General features: G+C 48.2%; 1 protein-coding gene across 3 annotated transcripts in view; it reads left to right on the plus strand.

Annotated features, from left to right (window-relative positions):
* The window catches only part of HIP1 (huntingtin interacting protein 1), a 1,552,273-nt gene that overhangs the window by 857,698 nt on the left and 678,514 nt on the right, over positions 1–16,061 (plus strand). For 2 of the 3 annotated variants that reach the window (XM_069614772.1, XM_069614773.1), the window contains exon 18: positions 9,584–9,778. The exons of the other annotated variant lie outside the window; for it this stretch is intronic. In XM_069614772.1, coding sequence (XP_069470873.1) covers positions 9,584–9,778 — 195 coding nt within the window. The remainder of the gene's footprint in view (positions 1–9,583; positions 9,779–16,061) is intronic. 3 annotated transcript variants of the gene reach the window in all.

Consider the following 16,061-nt stretch of genomic DNA (forward strand, 5'->3'; position numbering starts at 1 on the left):
TACCTCGTGCGCCTGTGCAGGTTGCGGATGAGTCCACTGAAAGAGTTCCTCAACGCCCGTTGGACGCAGGCTGTGGGCAGCTTCGAAGACAGGATCTCGCTCCACGAGACCTCCGCCAAGCGATCCGGTTGCGGGGCATCCGCGCGCATCTGGAGGCGGGTATGGACTTTCAGACCCCGGCGCATCAGGAGATGGTGATGCCGGACGCCTCCCTGGAGGGATGGGCAGCGCACACCGGAGATCTCCACACAAGAGGCCTTTGGCTCCCGGAGGAGAGGTCACTACACATCAATGTCCTGGAGCTCTGCGCTGTATTCTGTGCCCTCAGGTCGTTTCTCCGTCCCTCGAGAGCAAGGTGGTAAGGATCTTCACCGACAACACCACAATGTTCTACATCCGGAAGCAGGGAGGCACCAGATCCTCAACCCTATCCAAGGAAGCCCGGGATCTGTGGCACTGGGCCGTCGCCCAAGGGATGTTTCTGGTAAACTTCCATCCGGCAGGAATAAAGAACACCATCGCCGACTCGCTCAGCAGGGAGCTGCACTCGTGCCATGAGTGGGAACTGCGTCAGGATCAAGTGGATCTACTTTTCCAACGATGGGGCAATCCCCAGATCGACCTATTCGCGACGGCGAAGAACACCAAGTGCCGGAGGTTCGCCAGCAGGTTTACCCAGGTGGGGATCATGGGCAATGCCTTCTCATTCCTCTGGGACGGCCTATTCCTATATGCGTTCCCACCATTGCCGCTGCTGCTGCGACTCATCAACCAACTCAGATGGTCCCGGTGCATGATGATCCTCGTCGCACCGGCGTGGCCGAGGCAGATCTGGTTCCTGGACCTTCTGGACATGTCAGCGCCCCCTCCGCCCCAGTCAAACTGCTGACGGACGCGGATCTCCTCGCCAGAGAGGGAGGCACCATCCTCCACCACGACCAGGCGTCACTGAACTTGCAGGCATGACTCCTGCAGCACTAGAATTTGGAGGGTACGATATCCCTGCGGACTGCAAGGAGGTGCTTGCAAAGGCCAGGGTGTCCTCAACTCTCAAGTGCTATGGACACAAATGGAAGAGGTTCTCTGTCTGGTGCCATGCACAGGAGATTAACCCTCTGCAGATTACTCAAGTGCTGCCGTACCTACTGTCGCTGGCCAAGGCGGGGCTAGCCCATGCCTCCATCAAGATACATCTGGCGGCAATCTCCCGCTACACCAGGACCCCGGGGCGATCATCTCTGTGGTCTCATCGCCTGGTGAAGGAGTTTATGAAGGGACTGTTCCGATCATTCCAGCCGGTGAAGACTCCGGCCCCGGCGTGGGAGCTCAACATGGTGCTGTTCAGGCTCAGGGGGCCGCCATTCGAGCTTCTGCATTCGGCACTGTTGAAGTTCCTTTCGTGGAAGACGGCATTTCTTGTGGCCATCACCTCTGCACAATGAGTGGGAGAGATCCAGGCCCTTTCCTGCAAACCACCCTACCTGACATTCCACGAGACGAGGGTGGTGCTGAGGACACACCCCTCATTCATGCCCAAGGTGCCGTCGGACTTCCATCTCAACAAGCCCTTGGTGTTACCTGCTTTCTTCCCGTCGCCTTCGTCTCCTGCTGAGGGGACTTTGCACTCGCTGGATGTGGCTAGAGCACTAAAGTTCTACGTGGACCGCATGAAGAGTCTTCGGAAGACATCACTGCTGTTTGTGAACTTATGGACCTGTGAACCAAGGGAAGGCCCTCTTGAGGTTTTCCATTTCCAGATGGCTCTCTGGCTGCATCATGCACTGTCACCGGTTGGCAAACCGACCGTTGCCCCGCCGTCCGACAGCCCATTCAACCAGAGCGATCGCTTCTACCACGGCATTCCTGTCTGGTGTGCCCTTGCTGGACATCTGCAGGGCTGCTACGTGGAGGTCGACGCACACCTTCACGAGATTCTACTGCGTCGACCGGGATTCCAGGGAGGAGTCCAGAGTCGGCCAGGCAGTGCTGCGCAACCTGTTCGCCTGAAGGTGGGCCTGGTGAGGGGGTAAGAGATGCTTAATGTTGAGTGTATGTAAATGCTTAATGTTGAGCCTTGCCACCTCCCGTGGTTGTGCATGTGTGTACTGCTATGTGTTCTTGTATTCATGAGCATGTGAATCCATGCCAGACCCCATGCTGGAGAAGGAACAAGTTACTTACCTGTAACTGTTGTTCTCCAGCATGGGTCTGGCATGGATTCACATGCAAACCCTCCCTCCTACCCCTCTGCGGCTCTTCTCTTGCTACTACTGCCACTTTACATGCTACCAAATCTGAAGATGGCTGCCAGAGGAGGGGCTTGGGTAGAGGGCAGTCATTGGCTGGGGGCAGTATGACCCAGAGTCCAGTGATTGGTTATTAGGAGAAAGACAGTTCAGAAATGAAACTGAAACTGATTTTTTCTTTACCGAGGATTCCCAGCATGACGACGGGGAATATTCATGAGCATGTGAATCCATGCCAGACCCATGCTGGAGAACAACAGTTACAGGTAGGTAACGTGTTCCTCCTCAAACCATATCACCAGGAGTCCTCCCAATTCTCAATCAGGGGTCGGAGGGAGCGGGTGAGTCAAACCCATGTAAAATAATCAAGTCCTATCCAAGTTCCCTCCTGAGAATTCACTGCCAACAATAGCCTAAATTTGAGTTTCTAATGGTTTCCCTCCTCCCATGGATTCCTCGTCTATGATCTCCCTACCAACAGGGCAGCTGATTTTAGGAACCTTTTCCACTACCAGCGTGTGCAGTGTGGCTCCACCTGACATCTCAATGCACACCCCTCTAGCCTGGTGGACATGAGGTTGGGCTAGTATATATTGAGGCACCATGCCCCGGGTCCTCGGTTCCTTTGTCCTGTGCACTCTGCTCGCTTCTGAAACACGCTCTTGGACTTTTAAAAAATATTTTTCGATACCATGCCCAACGAAGGCTTCGGGGTTCAAACCTTGCGAGTATTGCGGCTGACAGATGTCTGTATCAGGTCCGCACAGGATTTATCTTTACTGCGAAGATCAGGGCATCCAAGACTGCTGGTCATACCAGTCCATGCACCCGATAGCCCTCCGGGAAAGGGCGGCGAAGATCTCCACCTATGACCACAAGGATAAGGGTGAAGTAAAGCAGTCCTGTTTGAGGTTGCGGGTATCGCTGATCTGAGGAGAGATCGCCCCATGCAAGCCATGAAAGGAGAAGGGGAAGAAGAAGATGAAGCACCAAAAAAAGTCTTGTTCACCGGGTGGATCTTCCCACCAGCATTCTTCTTTGTTGAAGAAAAGGAGTAATTGCACCTGCTCCAGGGATTCCCTGGAGGCGGCAGATCAGGTACCTTTTCCCACAGTGTCCTCCAACCCAGAGGACTCCGAGAAATTTTACCTGAGATGCTCGCCATCAGAGGAGTTTTAGGGGAAGGGCATGCCACATATCTGCAGGATGCCAGTGGTCCAGACACCTCAGCTGAACTGGATATCATTCCAGGCCCTACTTCGGGTTAGCCTCCAGAATACTTCCGATGGCCAAGGTTGCTGATACCCTAGAGTTCTCTTCTCCATACAGACCGAAAGTTCAATTGTAATTGACAGACATTCTGGACAAAAGACTCAAAAGGGAGACCTTACTAACCTTCAAAAGGGTTGTAGAAGCTCCCTTGCTAGAGGCTTGGGCAAGTTCCGGCTCTGCACTTGCAGCTGACAGGGAACTGGATACGAAGCACAGCCCTGCCCCCCGGACCTGGCCTTTTTGTGCACTCATGCCTCCCCTGAGAACTTAGTGCTACAGGTCACCACTGTGTGCCTATAAACGTCCACCTTTTCTTCTCTCCCCTGACAAAAGAGTAGGAGACTGGACGCCTGGGGAAAGAAGGTGTTTCCTTCGGGCAGCATAGCCCTCCAAGCAGTCAACACTTCTTGTGCCCTGGCAAAGGTTTTGTTCGCTCTGTGGTCTGCAGTGGCAAACATAACAGATTACGACCCTGAAAGGAAAATGAAAGAGGGATTTGTGTCCATGGCTTCCCACCAGATTCTTCAGTCAGGACTCGGCACTGCTGATTGAGTCGGACACTGCATGGCCAAAAATAGGGTGGTAAGGCATCCGCCTGTATGAGGATGTCTTGCTTTGCGCAGGATGTGCCAGGAAAGCTTTTGGACATGCCATTTGATGAGCTGAACCTATTTGGGGCTTAGGCAGATGAATCCCAAAGGAATGGTGACAAAGCCACAGAAAACGGTCCCACTGTGAGGACCGTGGTGGAGACCGAGGACAGTTCAAGAAAGAAATCAGTTGGTGTACACCCTTCCAGCTGACAGTAGTAACCTAGAGCAAGACTAGAGATCCTGGTATAAAACTGCGGGTAGCAGTGGTAAACGGCCAGAATGGAAGGTAAAGCTCAGCACCGAAGTGGATTCATCAGGAGCACCACAGGAAGTCCGTACTGGAGTACTACCAACAGAAAACCCTAACTGGAATATGCCTAGACCACAGAATCCAGCCACTCTGACCTGGTGAGGGATTAAAATAGCTGCAATGCTGGGAGCTCGGGGGGGGGGGGGGGTTTGGTGGGGTGAGGAGGGGGCTTCGTAGTAGTGGGGAGCTCTCCCAGCAGGTTGACCAGCTTTTTCCAAAATCTAAGAATGAAGCAGCAAGCGGAAAGAGCAGGGACTGGGCAAAACCTTATTTGCCACTGCAAAAAGGGATTGGCTTTGGCCCAGCGCACCAATTACTACAATATGAATGGTTGGCCATCAGGACTATCACCCTGAACAGACTACCTACACACAATGTAGTAAAGTCTACCGAGTGACCTACACTTGTCTAAACCAGTAGAAAACCAATGTGGAGGCTACCATGTGGACGCGCAAAGAGCCCACATGGTCAGAACAGCCTTTTTAGGCCTGCTTTGTTGTCTTGGACAAAGGAAGTCCTAAATAAAAAATAGCAGTGAGCAGGAAAGGATACATTGGTGTTACTGGGGGTGGTAACATCAACAGGTCCAGGGGGATGAGGAAGCAGTTACGATCTGGGACCAGACTTGGAGAGGTGGAGGTTGGAGAGAGAGTGCAGGAGGTGTTGGTAAAATCCAGGGGCTAACATGGCGTGAAAATATCAGAGGCATGGAAGTGACAACGAAGTGGTAACCTCAGTGGTAGTGAGTAATTCAGAGCATGCAGCATGGGGCGTAACATGAGCTGCAGGTGTTAGCGAAGAAGGAAGTTGTATGGCGATTAGGAGTGAATCATCAGGGAGACGAAGGAATACCTTGAAGAAGGTAACATCTCCGTAGGTGGAAGGAAAGGGAAGATGAGCAGGGATTAATGGAGAGACTGAGGAAGACCAGCACATAAGTAGCAAGAGCATTCTGGCAGTGGGAGGAGGCATGAGACCGGGACAAGGAGATTACGTTCAGATCAGAGGCACCAATGGAATGCTCAGGCATGTGGAATCAGAGTGGTCCCACACAGAGCCGAAAGTACTGTGTGTTCATCGAAAGTCTCTGATACGTTGTGTCAGCGGGGTCGCTCCTGGGGCTGAGGAATACTGGACGTTGTTGAAAGGCTCTAGTACACCCAATACATCAACCTGTTGTAAACTGTGAAAGTCTTGTAAACTAATGATAAGTAGCAGAATTCCAGAGAAAAGATGACACACGAACTTTGAACTTGTTCAACCAGAACTGTTTGAACTTTCTAAAAATAACTTTATGCAGTGCCTTTGAAAGCCGAGGAACGCATGCTGAATTCCAAGTGGCTCAAGACTGCGGACCAGCTCCAATACTATCCTGCCCTTTACTTTGAAGCATCCTTTTTATTTAGTCCAATCCCATGCACATTATTGTATCGGATAGTGTGAGGGCAAGGATAGGTATAACAAAGAGACTTTTGTTTTGACTAACGACTGATGTTGGACTTATACTTTTGTTTGATGGTCGAGACTACTCCCATTATAGACGTAGGGCACGTTAGGCAGTCTCCAACCCCCTTTAACCACCCAAATAAAGGGTTTCATAAACTTAAATCATTGTGTCTGTGTTTCTCTCATGTTGCCTGTCTCACGCTTGTCTTTCATGGAACTTTTATGCTTGGTGAAGGGGAGCTGAGGGAAAGCTGTGAACTGGAAGAAGCTCAGAACTTTAAGTTAAACACTTTCTTTTGAGTTTGACATCCCTGCACATTTGTTTACTATAGTTGTGAGGGCAAGGAAAGGTTTTGGACATGGATAGACTGTTAAGTTGAACTCTTTGACACAGACTTCTTTAGTTTCATTCCGATAGGCAAAACCCACATTAGCATAGGGCAAGTTAGGCCTTCAACTATTCTGACATTTCAGTTAAATAACCATCTTTTGTTTACTCTTGAAGTCTGTTGTCTGTGTCGTACTTCATGAAGCCTTCACAGTCTCCGTCAATGACCTTTCTGAAATGGATCACCACCAGGCTGGACATGGCTGTAATTGATGTTAGTCTGAGCGATGACTCCTACAACTTTTGATGATCCCCAGGACTCCTCAGGCACACCCAGCAGTTTGTGAACCTGCACAGAGCCTGCAAACAAAAAGACAAAGTCCATAGGATGTAGGCTCCACGACTCGGTAGAGGCAGCTTCAGCAGGGCAGCACGTTCTCAGGCTTCAGATGGGGATACACTGCCTGATTTACAGCACCAGGCTGCACAAACTCACATCAGCAAGGGAAGACCCCACTTTGAATGCTGTGCTCCAGATGCAGGATGACAACTCCTCAGAGGGTGGATGCTAGACTCAAACTAATTAGTGTTAATTACTGATGTACAAAATCCTGAGCTAGGGTTGACCACAGCACACTTATCGTGAGGACCTGCACTATTCACAATGAGTGGAAACCCAGTCCTGGTTAGCCACATCAGATGCACTTGTGACATCACTCTGCTTTGGATGTGTATTGGGGTGTGATGGGTCATCTACCTGGCACTTAGCAGTGGGGTTGGGGTTGGGATGATGAGGGCACTCAAGCGGCTGGGCCTCACCACATCCTGCATGATGATGGTAAAGCTAAGTTCATTATGGGGCGGGTTCCCTGGTTGCCGCCACAGTAGGTATGGGGGCTGGAGGGGGCATGGGATAGTCTCATTGAGCGTGAAAGCCCTTTACTGGTCTGGTATATTGTTATTATAATTCCTGTGGGACAGTTTCCGCTAGACCCAAACATACCTGTAATCACTCCAAGAATACAAACACCAGTAATTGGTTGCAGCTCTGAAATGTGCTTTCCTTCTGTGTCTTAAGCGGATGAGTGTACACAGAGACCAGCAGAGCTCCACTGGTTCTCCTCGCCAAGTCTTGCGCAGCAACATATATGCGAGAGTCTGTGGAAAACAAGACGCAGCCGGCCTTCTTGGGGCTTGGTTTGTGTTGTGGGTTTTGTTGCCAGAGCACCCAATCTAGCACATTTGAAATAATGAAATGCGTGCCCACCAGCTAATCACTATAGCTGAGGGTGCAGTGAAAGAAAAACATAAAAGACGAGAGAAACAGTAGGTATGTGGGTGTGTGGCAAAGTTGAAAATCATGAAGGAAAGTAGAGCCCAAAAGAGGTTGGAGGAGGTTTACGTCAAGGAGGAGGGGAGAGAGTTAGAGAAGTTGGAGGAGGTATATAAATGGAGATGGAGGAGGTAAACCATGTGGAGAAAGTAAGACTGAGAACCTGGAAGGGAGAAGAAAGTAAGCAGGAATCAAGAGCCGACAGCAATGGGAAGTCCCTTGGGTGTGCAGGGACAGTGACAGCTCAAGAGAATGACAACACAAGCCTTTTTGTTGTTGGGGTGAAGAGGGAGTAGGAAAAAGCATGTGTTGGAATGTCAAGGGGGTTGACTGCCAGTTTGAGGGCTAGAGGGGAGATCTAGCAACAGGCCATAGTCAAGAGTGAGGAGGGAAATTGGACTTGGGTGGATGTAGATCCAGGACTCGGTTATGAGGGGAGCTAAACCCTGATCAGGCAACCAGAGACCTAACTGGCCTATTTCATCTCTCATAGACACTGTGGAGCTTGTTGCAAAAGGGCATATAAATTAAACATGATTGCCTCCAACACTTGAGTGATGCTACCTAAGCCATAGCTTCCCAAGAGAAGCCACACAGAACATCACCTGGTGGAACAGCCTTCATACGAAAGGTGAGCCACACTAGGAATCACCTGGTGATACCTTTGGAAGCAACCTTCAACATAAGAAGGCTGGAGGTGAAGAAGTGGAGAGAGGGAGAGATAACACATAGAGGTGGACAGGATCCCTCTGCGCTGGTAGTCTTGGTTATGAACCACCGTCCCCAAAATGGAATTGTTGAATTAGTGAGGGAGGCTAGAGAGACCCCACTCATTTAAGAGGTCAGGGTCGCACAATCAACCCATATAGTAGGGATTCCATTGAAAGAGGGGGGGAATGCTGCAAAAAAATATTTTCTAACACTGCATAATCAATGCAACTTCTACAATTTGCTGTTGCCACAAGTTCCACTGTCCTTTTTATGATGGGTAGAAGCATCTGTTACAGCCTTAGGGTCCACTGTCCGCTATAGACACCAGATGTTGTAGATCTGCCATAGACACAAGGACCACCATATGTTTTTAAAACAAGGAATGCTACGCATAATAGAAGGAAGTCATTTCTCTGTGCTAGTTGGATGTTAAACTAACCCCATCAAAATATGTACTATTGTATAGAACCTTTTTTCCTTCTACAAATTGCTTGACAGATCTACTCTCTCCATCAGGTTTGTTGTCAATTATCTTTGAGACATGCCTAATATACTCAAAGTCCATGTCTCATTGTAGGCCATAGATGCAGGAGGGTCACACTTTTTTAATTGACCCTACACACTGAGCTCAATAGGACAAGGTCCAGCCTCCACCACAGACATAAATTCCATCATGATGGGACTTGTCTTAAGCAGTGAATGTACAGAAGATATTTCTCTACACCAGAAGATTGCATGGCAGATCATACATCTGTGTAGTATGCCCTCTGATGGATTCTTTTCAATACCTTAAACAATAGAAGTTGTGTGGTCTGTGATGGGTATTTTTGTATTGGAAAACTGACAGATTCAGCTTGAAAACAGCCAATTGGCAAGGCCAGTGGGTTGCATTGAAGCACCTTGTCTTTGATGAATTGTGGAATAGAGGTGTGCATTTCGTAAATGTTATGGTCCAGATGTTGTGTTTGTTGATGGATTGCATTGCAAAGGCTGGTACTTACTGGCAAATTGTTTGGAAGAACTTAAAGCTCTGAAGTGGAATGTATGGCTTTGTCTTGTCTTGGTGAAAGTCTTGCCTTGTTTGTTCTTTGGCTTCTTCTATCAGATTGTATATTCCTTTGCCTTCTACTACTTATTTGGGTGACTCTTTGCCTGATCCTGATCTTCTTTCTTAGATTGTGTGTCAGGTCTTGTCTCCGAAGCAATGTGTCTCGGCTTTGTCTTCTCTGTCTGGCAGATGTCTGTCTTTTTTACATTGTGATCCATTAAGTGATCCGTGAGCTGTGCTGCTTCTTTACATTTCCCATGTGTGGGTTAGTACTTGCTCATTATATCTCACCACAGTCTGGTACAGATCTAAGCTCCAGGATTACATGTTTGGAGCAGGAACGAAGTGGCCTAGAAGCAGCAGCGACCCAACATGAACAGCAGGCGGTGTCCCTACGAACGGAGCTCCAGCTGCTTAGTGACCGGCTAGCCAGTGAGAAGGAAGCCTGTGACACATCTCTACAGGCATTACAGGAACAGCTCACAGAAAAGGTATTCACCTCAACCTATGCCCATAGTGGCTGTCTGCTTATCCCACTCCTTTTGGGACACATAACCGAGGGGTAGGAGACACAAAGTCATGGCGTTTATGACATTTTGGGATTACTTCTTTCTTTTTCAATCATCCTATTTACTAGTGGGTGAAGTTGTTAGCACTGCTTAGGTGTCTATTGCAAACAAGAATAGGCAGTAGTCTCTACTTTAGCGGACACAGTAAATCACAAAGGAAAATGCTAGTTGGGTTTTGCCAACATGCAAATGGTCCTGTTTTCATTAAAAGAAGTACGTGAGCATTGTGTAATTGTAGGGCCCTCTGACTTGATCATTTTGTCTCTCCACCTTCTCTGGCTTGGTCATTTCGTCTCTCCATCTTTTTGCTGACAATTTCACGTTTTCCCTCTGCATTCTTTCTGGTCATTCTTACCAAATAACTTCCTTCTTGATTTTCTCTGTCATCAACATAACCTTTGTAATGTTCACCTCTTTGCTGTGAATTTCACTTTTCAAATTATTGCTCTGATAATCCCTTACTAATCTGCTATCATAATGTTGCCTTGATATGCCCAAAACAATCTTGCGTTGCGTTCCTTTTTCTTGATAATCTCGTCCTCATACTCTGATTTGATACGCTCTGATTTCTGTGCACAAATAATCTCCTCTTGCTCTGCCTTCATACGTTTGACTTTTTGCTGTGCTCTGTTCTCGCTCTCCTTTGATAGGCTGTCATCACTTAAACAAGTTGTATACTTTTTTAAAATGATAAGAAAATATATTCATCCTCAAGATTGGACTGTTGCTGTTTTTAAAGTGATGACAGTGTTATGGGGTTTGGCTTGGAAACAGGGTCCATTTTGGATAATCAAGGTACTTGCCACCTGCAAAAGTAATTCAAGAAAGGATACACATCCCTTGTTTTTTTTTGTTGTAATGTAGTCTTCTGTGATTTAACAAAAATTGAAATATATTGACAAAAGAAACCTACTTCAATTACAACCAAAATAAAGCATCACACAATGTGAACTGTGATAAGAATGCTGGAATTATATAATCAGATAAAGGAGAAAATATGGTTGTGCAAAATAAAGGCGATTATCATAGACAAATACAAATATTGCTTTTTGCTAGAACATGTTTCCAAAAGCTTTAATATTTAGGGTGACACAAAGCCACAATCTTTCATGTAGTGATATGGATGAAACCTTTCCTCGCCTCGTTTGTACTTAGACTAGAGATATATGCAAAGCTGCAGAGACACGTCCTCTTTCTAAGGAAGAACTGGCACAAAATCTCCCCTGGACTACGTAAGGAACTTGACCAGACCTCTGAGATCAACAAGTGGGGGACCAAGCAATGAGCTATCTGCTAGGTAGGTGTGGAAATGCGGAGAGGGGCAACACATCTTCACCCTGTCACTGTCAACCTTTTTATACATCCACACAACCACTTGCAAGCAAGAAGGCACAGCCATAAAAGGTTGGAGGACTATCAGAGCAACATATAAGAGAATGAAAACAGCTGCCATTTTTCTGGGGGTTGTTATGGTTGCCCACCATACTACAACTGTATGTGAGTCAACAGCAAAGACAGGGAGACCATAATGACCATGACTTGGACACTCACGAATGCTAGATTGCTCCTGTACCTGGGTACTGTAATGCTGAGCATTATACCGCTAAAGAATGTAATGAGAACATTGAAAAATTGGTTTGAGGTTCACATACCTGTGTATGATTGCTTTATGAGCATTCAATTTCCCGTAATTCTAATATTATACATATTACCAAAAGTGCATAAACATATAAAGAACTTGCAATATCACGCAAAACTGTTAAGTATAGAATCACTTGGAGAGCATATCCCTGTGGTACTAAGCATAACCTCATTACTCCCACGTCCCATCCCCTTTCCTCCATACTATATGGGAGTCCCTCGCTAGGGACGGCAACGGGACCTTACTGTCTTTCCCATTTAAATGTTGCGCGCAGGGCGTGGTCCCGGCAGCATGTGCTCCCTTGACTCCGCCCCCCGGCGCCACACCTCCGTCCTCTTTTCCATGTTGATGGGAATGTTAGGCAAGTTTGAATGCAGTACCCTCTGGGAACACTACAAACAACTATGACTACAGGTATAGGCAACCAACCTTTGGTATAAGCTTGTACTACACAGTTTTGGTAGCGTGTTGAGCAGCCAGACTTATCTCAAGAGGGGAAATGTGAGCTGTAGTGGAGTTACACAAAGATTCACAGTTACAGATATTCAAATAAACTCTTACACTCAAGGTTTCTTGCATAAACAATTAATAATTTATCAGCCAGTTATAAAGCCTTCATTAGCAACACACACATATACTTCAATAAGGTACACTATGAGTTTCTGAATCAGACAAGGCCCTTTTGGGATGGCCCACAGATGCAACCTACATCCACAAGTGACTTCAGTAAAGAGGGTGCTGGGGACATTAGTACCTTACTGTTGGTATTCAGAATACTCTTTAAAAGTTGGTATAAGGCAAAGGTTATTAGAACACAAGAGACCACAAATATTCTTAAGCAGTGCAGATACTTTTAGAGTTCACTAGAAGAGTCATTCAATTCAATAGGCTAAGCCAAAGTCAATGGGCAAAAGTCTTGGATGGGATAAAGCGCTTCTGGTAAGTAATGGAAAAGAAGAATCAAATGTAGGGCCACAAGCTGATTAGACTTGTGAGTTGTGGAAGTTACAAGTACTTCTGCAGTAAGAGGTAAGTTCTCTTAGACTTGTTTTACAGTACCTTAGAAAAAAAGAAAATATGCAGCTGATGACTTCTGGTCCTCTGCAGCTCTGCAGATCTCACTGTTCCTGGGCCTCAGTCATGGGGACAACTCTGAGGAAATTCAACCAGCTCGGAGATGGGTGTCCAGATGGCTTACTTTGGAGTTAATTGGTCCCACCAACTCAAAGGGAGAAGTCATCCTTGCAGGGGATTCTCTGTCGATGCGAACTTGGAAAGTAGTCACTGCAGCAGGGCTTCACCGGGCATACCAACGGTCCAGGAGTTGCAGCAGGCGTCCTCTTCAAGCTCTTCTTCGATTCCTTCGTCCAGTGATCAACTCTGCCTTCCAAGCCAAAAGACTTGCCTTTTATTCAGTTCTCTCCCATTCATTCCAGCCTATCTGTCACTCACCCAGCAGGGTGGCTGTCCTTGCCGGACAGTCAGCCAGCCAATCACCACCGAGTGCATTTGGGTCTCCTAGCAGACTAAGCACAGGGAGTTTTGGGCGCCTCCCTCACTTCCTGCCTACCTCAGACACTCTGGAGCCAGAGGTGGGTTTTGCTCCTGAAGCCCGCCAAAGGCGAATGAATAAAGAGACCAAACCTGGTTTGGCACGCAGAGAAAAACTCTAGAAGGACCTTTCCACAAAGACATGGCAAAAAAAGGACCAGGCACCATTTTAACAAAGATGGGTGCACGCCATTTTGAACAAGATGGCTCCTGCGGTTAACGTTACCGGGTCCGCGAGCGGTCATGGTAAATGCAAACCTTGGTAGTTCAAAACGAAACCACTACCACCAGCCATTTGAATGAGGAAGGGGTAACGCTAAAAATGTTACTTGAGCATTTAGACACAGGGGATACTAAGTAACCCCTCCAGCACTCTATTGTAAGATAGGGTGTGCTCGGTCTAGCAAGTGCAATGCTAAGTAAAGTCAATTTCACTTTACTGCTGTGGGAAAGAGTGGTTTATCCCAGAGAAGGTATTTAAACCTTGGGAAATCTAAAAGGTTTCCATGTGTCACTGCACTGAAGGTGCTTTGTGACGCAATTGTAAAAGATGATGCCCATGGAGTGGGTTAGACTCCATAATCAAAAGAAACAAACGCAGAAAACAAATAGAATTAAAAGTACAAAGTCCCAAAGTTCAGCAAAAGAGCTGGGGGTCTCTATGGTAGAGAGGAATTAGCACATTTTTGAGAATTCTCCCTAACGGGGAGCAGACCTGCTTCAGCAAAGCTGTGGTTGGACCTCTTTGGTTCCAGTAATTCCACGTGTACGAAGTCTTCCCCAGGGACCGTGGTCCCTATAGATATGTTTTTCTAAATTTTTTGTTTAATCTTATTTAGGACTGTAGCTTCCACCATACCTTCCTGCCCTTCCTCGGCGCATATTGGCCACAACAGGTTTTAGAAGATTCTTTCCCTACGTCCGACCCACATGCGCTCTGCCTTCGCTGCCTATGCAACGACCATGGCTCGGATGGTTGTTTGGCGTCCAACACCCCTTTCACCCCGGTCCCTGAAGAACCGACTGGCGTGGTGGTGAGAGTTATTCAACAGATCTGCACCGGACCAAATAAAGGCATACGTAAGGAGAAGGACATAAAAGGTACTTTGTTCTCAAGAGCACCCCGCAAAGGCGACTCCTTTGCTGGGAAGCACTCTAGCGTGAGGGGTCTATTAGGCCCTCCTACCAGCAAGGCTTCCGAGGCTCAAGTAGCTACCAGCCTTGCAGCCGGGGGTGTCGAACGACTCTTAACATCGGACCAGGACCAGTGGGGCTTTGCTCTGTTACCAGGCCCATTCCTGAGGGGGTGCCTATACACAGTGACAAAAGCACTCCTGGCATGTCCGAGGGCGAACAGCCTACCAGATTGACACCTGAGGTGCACACCAGGTCCACGCCTATGCGATTATGTAAACAAGCAGAGTCCAGAGCCAGTGTCTCCACAGATCCGCAGCTAGCATAAGGGGTGGTACCTGACAAAATGGGGACACAGCCAAAGATGATGGCGGTGCGGGCAGAAACGCACCATCCCAATGATAATCCAAGGGTGGAATGGTCCCCCATGAACACGCAGCAGGTCACATGGTGCACCTCCTACCCAACAACATCACAGATGAGATGCACAGAAGCGAGATACGCCCTAGGCTTTGTCGCAGGGAGAGCGTCATCCACACCGACAGTACCGATGCAAGAACTGGCCTCTCCAGCTTGCGAGGAACGTTTCTTTGAAAAATTCCTCACACTCATGAGGTCTCCCCAAATGGGAAATCTCCTCAAGGGGATCATTCAGCCCATGATCCCGCGGATGCTTCCACCAACTCCAGCTCAGCCTCAAGTAACTGTGCCAGCTCCAAGCACTGTTGCCACACTGTCTCAGTCCACAGAGGCCATAGCCCCGAAGCAGTATAGCATTACGGCCCACTGCCTCTGCTGGTCCCGCAACCAGCAGCCCCTCTAGGAGTGCCGCCCGCAGACAACTCGAACCCACAGGACAAAGCTGACCAGGCCGACAAAGAGAACGACGGGGAGCAAGACACCCCGTCCTCGGCAAAGGCCTTTCATGAGAGACTTGCGGACCTGGCAGAATGCCTGTGCATTCCTCGGCCACAGAAGGAGCAACCAGAAGCGGGGCACCTGGCAGAAGTCTTGACCATCCACACATCCACCAGATCGAACATTCCGCTTCAAACGAATGTTGATGCCTTGCCAAAAAAGAGTTGGTCCAGACAGCACTCCACACAACCCACCAACAAGCGGCTGGACAAGCAGAAAGCGATTCTCTAATCCTGATGGTGCAGCCGCATTCGCCTGTGATCGCGGGGCGTCCATGTACGCGAAGCCTCCGGAATCAACCTCATTGTCAGGATACGCCAGCCTTCCTCACTCTCATACAAGCCACCAACTGTTTGAAGGCCTCCTTCGTTTGCACGCAAAGCTGCAGAGACTTGCACGCTCCACTACCATGTCCCAACAACCTGTTCCTACATACACCCATGCAGAGGGAGAGCTCCTCCTCCGTGATGCTCCACTTCCTGGTTCCCAACGAGAACACTTGCCCGGAAGTTTGCATTTCGTTCCAGCTGGGGGTTGTCAGGGAAACTCTGAAACGCAACTCGTCAGAGCAGGCAGTCCCGGAAAAACATGTTGCGGCGGCGCGTACCACTGAGGGTTTAAATACTGCTCTTGGTGTAACGCACTTGCTTCTGAATACTTTTCACGAAGCATGTCTTTTCGCTTGATTCTTTGAATTTTGACCACTCGTCTTGTCTCTCGACCTTGCTTTGTCCAGCCCTCCTGTATTTGTTCTGATTACCCGATCCTGACTTCACCTGCTACGCTTCACGGACTGCTCTTGCCTGCGGCTTGTCATCGGCACTTCCCCCACGGTTCCTACATTGCTACACTGCACGGATTCCCGTTGACTGTTGCTTTTTCCATCACCTTTTGCCCTTCTGGAAACTTAACCTCCCACCTTTTGCTTCCATTCTTCATCTACTTCCTTGGAACTGTCCC

This window comes from Ambystoma mexicanum, chromosome 9 (genome assembly GCF_040938575.1).
Source record: "Ambystoma mexicanum isolate Mex_15411 chromosome 9, UKY_AmexF1_1, whole genome shotgun sequence".
Lineage (NCBI taxonomy): Eukaryota > Metazoa > Chordata > Amphibia > Caudata > Ambystomatidae > Ambystoma > Ambystoma mexicanum.